Source organism: Gavialis gangeticus, unplaced genomic scaffold (assembly GCF_001723915.1).
Source record: "Gavialis gangeticus isolate Ggan-Ray unplaced genomic scaffold, GavGan_comp1, whole genome shotgun sequence".
NCBI lineage: Eukaryota > Metazoa > Chordata > Crocodylia > Gavialidae > Gavialis > Gavialis gangeticus.
The window spans coordinates 80,143,631-80,151,846 of NW_017729024.1; the positions used below are offsets into that span (position 1 = coordinate 80,143,631).

An 8,216-nucleotide genomic window follows, 5' to 3' on the forward strand; every position below is an offset into this window, starting at 1 on the left:
ACGCCTCGCCAGGGTTGTTTGACCCCATTACTATTTCCTGCCATAGCAGGGGTTTGGACTTGATGATCTGCTCAGGTCCCTTCTGACCCTACCAACTATAAAACTATGAAAACTGTTTCACTGTTTCAACGAGTTACAATGTTTTGCCCATAGGCTATAATGGGGAATCATGAAAATGCCTAAAACTTTGTCATTTCTTGCCTGATTTGGATGAACATTGCAGAGATGGTAGCCCCTTCTGAGGGCATGAAGCCTGCCAAGATTCAAGGAGATAGATGCAGAGGTTTCTGAGAAACTGCCCCTCAAAGTGGTCAAACCAACGCAGGTCCGGGGGCTCGCATTCCTATGTGGGGCTTATGCCAGACTCCTCCCAGGGCTGTAGGCCACCGGACCTACAGTGGGATGAAAGGAGGTGGAGGCTGCTGCTGCCACCTGGGACTGGGTGGAGCCCACGCAGACCACTGGAGAAGATTGCTGCTGCCGCCTGAGGCTCCTCTTATGCAGCCCAGATCTGGGGGATCGCATCCCCAGGAGTCCAGCACAGCCTGGCAGCCCTCCTGGGGGTGAGAGGCCCTGGATCTGCATCCCAATGAGAGGAAGCTCAGCCTGCTTGTCCCACCTGGGGCAAGCCACCCCACACAGCTCCAGCTCCCGCCCCCTCCCCCCCCAGCTCCAGCCCCGCCACAGCTTACTAGCATCAGCAGTTGTGCTCTTGGCTGCCTGCACAGTGGGGGGCAGCGTGGCTCAGCCCTAGCCCCCAATTATCCACTGCCTCTGCCACAGCACGCTGCTGCTCCCTGGCTTAGCGTGGCACGGCACAGGGCCATGTGCTTTCAGGCAGCTCTGGCCTGTTACCCAGGGCTGCGCAGCACTCATGAGGACCACCGGCCACACCAGCCGAGGTCCTGCATGCACGAGCCCTGCGTGCCACTTCTGTGCACGCAAGATGTGGCCCAGTGTGGCTGGTGGTCCCTGCGAGTGGCGCGCAGCCCCAGGTAATAGCTGAGAGCTTCCCAAAAGCACATGGTCCCACGCTGTACCACGGCGAGCTGGGCAGCAGCAGCGTACTGTGATAGAGGCAGCAGATACCTGGCAGTTAGGGTGAAGCCATGCTGCCCTCTGCCATGCAGGAGGCCAAGAGTGCGGCTGCTGATGCTGGTAAGCTGTGCGGAGCATGTGGTGGGGCTGGAGCCAGGCAGAGAGGTGAGCAGGGGGGGTGCCAGTCCCAGGTGGGGCGAGCAGGGTGAGCTTCCTCTCACTGGGGCGCAGATCTGGGGGCACACACCTCTGGGAGAGCTGCCGGGTTGTGCCAGACTCCTCTTGGGGGTGCGAGCCCCTAGATCTGCGCTGGATGAGAGGAAGCTGTTGCCTGGGATCAGCACTGGGCGCAGCCCACGCCCAGTGCCAGGGAAGATTGCTGCTGCCGCTGGTCCCAGGCAGCAGCCTCCTGTCATCTGGTGCACAGATCCAGGGCCTCGCACCCTTGGGAGGAGTCCGGCACAGCCCCGCAGCCCTCCCAGGGGTGGGAGTCCATGGATCTGCTGACTGGATAACAGGATGCTACCGCTGCCACCTGGGACTGGCGTTGAAGTCAGGTAAGCCAGGCTTTGAAACTCAAAATGTTTTGAAACTTTCAAAACATTTAGAGTGCCCTTGTTTTGTTTCGAAGCCTTTTGATTCATTTCGATGTCTCTGTTTCGAGCTCAAAACAGCTTCAAAACAAAACACCCGGTGACATTTTTCACAGCCCTAATAGCTGTCGACTACGACTGAGTTACCACCAATATCTTTTATAGCTGACAACCCATAAGCTACTTAGGGCATGTTTGGAATCTCACATTTCTTAAATAACTGTAATGTAATGAGGTTTCTTGAAATCAAAAGTCCAAAACCAGGACTGGAGCTTGGGAAGATGAGTGTTGTATAACATGCAATATATTTTTTCCTTTAAACAGATGGAGTCATTTTACACTGTTGTAAGTTTAGCTTTAGATGTATTTCAGCAATATTATTCTCTTTATTTAAAATTATGACACAAAGTGATACTTAGCTATCATTAGATTAATTAGTATGTTTTTAAAAAGATCGGCTTAATAGGTTTGAAGCTTACTTGTTAATAAAGAAAGCAGATTTGCAGCTAGGGTTTTTATGTTGTTAGACAATTTTGCTAAACAGATATTTTCTGTAGGACGTTTCTGTGCAGCCTGTCGAGTCAAATTATTCACAGTGTGTAACTTGCTTTATTTTGCCAAACAAGCTGATATAAGTAGAGCTTATCTTTCCATTATATACCAAACATGTCATGCATCCTGATGTTTTTTACTTTAGGTTTGCTATAGTGACAGAAGGTGTGTATACAAAACTTTGCTTTTTTGATAAAAGAAGCTAGGTATTCTTTTTTTCTCAATTTTTGTTTGTTTTTTCTGTTACTTCCTCTCTCCTATTTTTTTTTAACTTGTATTTCATTCTCATGCGCACATTCCTGATGTAGAGGAAAAGACAGACATGAGCTAGGTCATGAATGCTTCCTTTATGCTAGGAACACAAAATATTATTCAGTTTAGAAATGTGTTGAATACTTTTTCAGTACGAAGACCAGAAATTTCAAAAGAAATGCAGCTTTAAAGGAAGCAATTTCCTCCCTTTTCTGGAATATATGGAAAAACAGCATACTTTGGATATAATGTGGCTCATTACACACATGGAATGGAATTTGGAACATTTTAAAGGTTTACTGTACCTTTAGTACCTACCTGAATAGTCAAAGTACAGAGTTATGTTTGCAACCATTGTACTTCAGCTTATAGCTGTGCTGTTGGCACAAATCTCTCAGCCCTCAGGTGCAGAACTCCCACATGGATGTCCAAGGAGCCAGATGGTCAGAACTTTTTCTGAGCCATGGGCAGATAACATGGTGCACAGCCAAACAGAATCCGACACACTACTCTCTCCTGCTGTTTGTGAAAACTTAGTAAACAGTTAATGTCATCTGGCACTTTCTCTTCCTGTCTTTTTTTTTAAAGCAAATCTAGCATAATTAAAGGTTAAAGTCCTCAAGTGAATGTCTGAAAGCTTCATTTTAAATTTTAATTTTATATATTTGAAAATTTAAATAAACACCTGAGTTGGGTTTACCAGGAATTAATATAATTTGCTGTTCTGTTTTGCAAAAAGTGGAAGAATGTTGCAATGAAAATGTGCTACTTCAAAGATTTTTCAGAGATTTTTTAACAGCAAAAAGGTGAACTTTGTGGAGGAGACCTTCTGATGCACAGGAGGTAAAATGTTAATGCTGTCTTGGTGGCTTAAAAAATTACCATAATGCTATTTTTAGGTTTACCTTAAAACTATGTGCTCTGTAGTAAACTGCTCCGTTGCTTGTAAAAATGATAAATGCCATATATTTTTATGGATCATTACAGTAAAATATTATTCTTACAGATCTTTTTCTTTCTGTTGCAGTGCTTATACCCAGGAAAGATCTGCTGCTAGACAACGTTCCTTATCATGACATGCCAACACAAAAACACAAACCTTGAGAGAATAAAGTATATTTCTTTTCTTTTTTTTTTCTCAGAGCAAGATTAATTTCCTATAATGAAATCCCTGAAAACAGGTACCTGATATGTCTCCCTTCAGACTAAATTTAGAAAAATATTGAATCCTGTTGTTAGGAAATAAAGATTAAAACCAATCCACTGATTATACTCAGAATTAGGAGGGTATATTTGAGAGACAAGACTGATGTCACTCATTTCTGAATGACCTTTTGCTTCACTGTAAGGGATTACATTTCCATAGAAACTCAAATTATATTTTATTCTAAAAATATACTAGGTATGCTACATTATCTTTGCAAGCACTGGCTATTATCATTTCCGATAAGCTGTACATAAAAATTTCATAACAATTCAGGATTTTTACGAAACTAAACAATATTTACAGAAAGACTTTACAACTTGCAGCCCTAAAAATATGTATTTGTAAAATCAATAACAAAGGTACACTGCTACAAAATGACAATGTGAAAAACTGTGCTATGGGATATTGTTACCTTTTAAGTGTATAAATTGCACCACCAGTGTTTTCTGAAATAACTTTACTGTATGTCTAGTGTGTGAGAGGTTGATTTGAGGCTCCTCAAATAAATTCTCTTCAACCTTTGCAGATGGGGGGAAGTGGGTCTGTTGTTGATCATTAACATGCAAATACTATTTTGGATTATTTGAATTACTGGGGAGCATAGAAAGTTGCCCATTCCCAACAAGTCATACTACATTGATTCTTAGATCATAATGCTAATAGACTTGCATGTTATGATCATAGACTAGTTTACAGAGGCATTTCTCAAAAACAGGATAGTTACGAAGTGGCAGATGGCAGTATCACAAGTATATATATGGATCTTATTGCTAGAGCATAATAAATTAGAATGACCTGGTTTCATTGTTTCTAATGAGGAAAAAACCTCCGACTGATGTGTGCTTGATATGCTTTATTTAAAATTTAAGTCATTAAGCATAGGCAGACAAGGTTCTCATTCTTATTTAAGTTCAATTTTGAGAGAAAGATACCTCCACCATTTATTTAGTTTCTTGAAATGAATAGTAATAATACTAACTGTCCACACAAAAAAAAACCCTCTGCCCTGACTTAAGATTGCTGCCTTTCGTAATTTAGCAAGTTAGAAAGTAGTTGTGCATTTGAAAACTTTATTATATTTGAAACACAATCTAAAATTCAGTGTCAAATAACTTGTTTCAGTGATGCCTATATTATCTAGAGTAATTTACTAAACCTAGATTGTTTTATTTAAAGCAAGCCATCTGGTTATTGCTCTTGCATTAGCCATGGTGGGCCTGTTGACTTCAATCTGAGTAAGAATTAACCCTGATGAAAGTGTAGATAGGAACCTTGTAATTGTGCAGTATAAGAACTTGCTCATAGCAACAGTAGATGGCACTCTTCTACATGATATTAAAGTAAATTTTATGCTGCACAACGTTGAAGCGAAAATCTTTTTTGGGGGACTCTGGACACATCTACACGTTCATTAATGCATTGTAATTAGGCACATTAAGTTTAGTGCCTGTAATGACAGTATGCGGGCTTTGTCCGCTGCACTAATGCATAGTAGAATTACTCTTCTGCACATTAAGTGTCTTGTGTAGATGTGTCCAGTGACTCTAAATGTGTTCTTCTTCTGTTATTATACATATGCTTCGTTTTGTCTTTATCCATTACTCGTAATAGAAATCAACCTTATAAAACTCAGGCGTCGGCAACCTTTTAAGGCAGCAGGCCGGATTGATCCAGTTCAGGTCAGAGGTGGCAGGTATGACCTAGCTACCACTCCCACTTCTCCCAGCTGCATCATGGGGGAAATGCCCACAATAGCCTGTGGGGAGCACCCACAGCCAGCACTTTTCCCCATGTCGGTGGGGGAAAGCAGCTGCTGCCAAAGCTCCTCATTCCTAAATACCACTGAAGTCCAGTGTCCACGGGCTGGATCAAATGGCACTGCAGTCCCGATTCAGCTCATGGGTCATAAGCTGCCAACCCTTGTTTAAACTGATCAGTATGCTTCCAGTGTGATTATTGCTGATATAAAAATATACTTAAGTCTGTCCATGTTTAAAGCTCCATCTTCAGGATTCTTAAACTAGATTGAACAAAGTACAAGTAAATGGAAGTAGAACAGCCCTGCGTTGGGGAAGAGATTGACTAGATGTGATCCAACAGTTTCTGCCATTGTCTTTGGTGGTGAATGTACACAGAAAATTATATTTCACCCACAGTCATAAATTAATAGCTCACTATGCTGGAGGACTGTAGTCTCCTGAGTACATATTCTGTCCCTGAGATGCATCCCTCAAGGGCACCTTCTGTAGAGCCCTCAGTTTCCTGTCTACAAATGTGATCAGCTTCTGTGACAGTTGCCTGTTTAAAGTTTTTTAAGACTGGAGGAGAAATGCATTGTGAACTTACTGATATCAGTGAAGAATATCTGGACAGCCCTAAAACTCTATTAAGTTGCCAGTAGCCCCTTTCTTTTCAGTGGAACTTCCCCTTAGCTCTTCATCCATAAGATGGCAGCTTCTGACAGAGGAAGCTCTAACACTGTGGTTGTTGCTGATCTTGAAACACCTCAGAACTATTGAGAAGGTGCTAGATCTCTTCATGGATAGCCCTGATTTCCTGTGGAATCTGCTTATGTTTATCATAGAAACATAGGCCTGGAAGGAACCTCAGGATGTCCTCTAATCCAAGTCCCAGCTCAAGGCAGGGTCATTCCATTTGATGTTGGTGAATAAATGATTTATTCTGTGTCCCAATTAGGGAAATGTCAGTGAGATGGATGAGTCAACCATAAGGGATAGGCAGGGAGAACGTACCTGGCAGTCAAATACCAAGACATTTTAGAATATAAATCTTGCATCGTATTCCAGACGTGGTCAGGTTTGGAATTCTGCAGGTATTCTCTGTACCTCAATTTTCCTATATCATGTAAAAGCTGTGTTAACTGGCACGAATGGGGAACAGGGGTTCTGGGCATCTAAAAATTCCAGTTATCTGAGGCAGGGGTTTTCAACCTTCTTGGGGGTGGGGGGTGGCAGCGGCCACGCACAGAGTAGTGGCAGCGCAGGGTGGTGGTCGCCAGCCAGAAATTCCAGTTAATAGAGTATTCCAGCTAGTAGAATGCCGGTTAACACAGCTTTTATTGTATTGTATATTTTTCTTGCTTGAATAATAATATAGTTGAAAATAAAGGTTCCAGGCTTCTACCATATAAATTGATAGGAGTTAGTGGAAGTAGGATTGTAATAATTTCTTCTGTACAGCCTGTTTATGGTTCTACTGCATGAGTATTACATATTCCTGCTGTTTCACACTCCTGGACAACAGACACTGAAATTTCAAGTGGTTAGATGAGAAAAATCACACAAATGACTTAAGTTCGGTAGCTTTCTTCATTATCAGTTGTTCTCGCCTGTAACAGGTCGCCCTCCTCAGCACCATCTTTTCTGTTATCCACGCCCTACGTGGGGTGCCCTTGGAGTCCCCTTTTAAGGTTCCACGTGTCTCGCTCTCTACTCGCCTGCCACATCTTGATGGGAAATATTATACTGATGTTCTTGTAGATGGGAGACTGCCTATTGTATTTTTGTACACCACCACGGGCCCTGACCCCCATCTTTCTCTAGCTATGCCTCCCCATCTAAACCTACCCGATAGGGTTTGACTCCGAGGCTCTAGCTCCGTGGTCTTGAGGCTCGTGACCCTCCTTTCTGCCCTAATCTGGAGCCTAGCCTCCCTGGCCCAGAGGCCCATCCACTGGCCCCACAGTCTGGGGGCTGCAAGGTCAAAGCCAGGTAGTGGCCCCAAACCTCCACTTTCCCAGTCGCAACCACCAGGCCACCTTGGCCTTTTATGATGACGCCCTCTGGTGCTGGGACCTGTGCACCCTGAATACTGTTCCCTCTCTGGCGGCAGGGCCTGTGCACCCTGAATACTGCACCCTCTCTGGTGCCAGGGTACCCACGCTGAAGTGGGCCCCCCAGTGAGACCTTCTCCTTCCCCAATAGCCTCTCCCACACCACAGGTACTTCAATCAGCCAATATAGTATATGGTTCCTTCTTGCTGCAAACCCTTTCTTGACACAGCAGTCTGTTCTTTAAAAAGAAAGGTTTTGATGCATTCTCTCAGCAATGACTGAGTTGCTTGAATATACATTTGTGTCCAGAGCATTGTATAGTGCTGTACTTAATCATGTGAGAAAGATCTATCTTTATCCAGGGAAGCTAAGATTGTTATAATCACATCAGTATGATTCAGCGTCCTCCACTGATTTTGTTTGTTTGTTTTAACAGACTGTAGGAACTGCACAATTTTAAAAACCAATAACATCTGCATGCCTGCCTTCCAGAACCCTAAAAGAGATGACCCGTAATGTTTTTTAAAGATATGGGGTAGATACGGTGGTATCTCTAAGTTGCAGTTTAGTCTGTAAACCTGTATTATTTAAAGAAAATGAAAGGAACCTCTAATAGCCAAATAGAAGAACTTCTGCTATTAATTGGAATGATTGTTGATTGTCTGCTTCAGATTTGTGTCTATGCTGCTGTAGCTACAGTTCATACAGGTATACCCAAACTAGCTTTTTAATTAGGTATGTTGGGTAATGATAGCACAGTGATATGAAATCACTGAGTAT

General features: G+C 43.0%; 1 protein-coding gene across 1 annotated transcript in view; it reads left to right on the forward strand.

Moving 5' to 3' along the window:
* The window catches only part of LYRM7 (LYR motif containing 7), a 33,221-nt gene extending 28,761 nt beyond the window's left edge, over positions 1-4,460 (forward strand). Inside the window, exon 5 of the mRNA XM_019517291.1 lies at positions 3,463-4,460. Within this exon, the coding sequence (XP_019372836.1) occupies positions 3,463-3,539 (77 nt within the window). The 3' untranslated portion in view covers positions 3,540-4,460. The remainder of the gene's footprint in view (positions 1-3,462) is intronic.
* Positions 4,461-8,216: the final 3,756 nt, after the last annotated feature.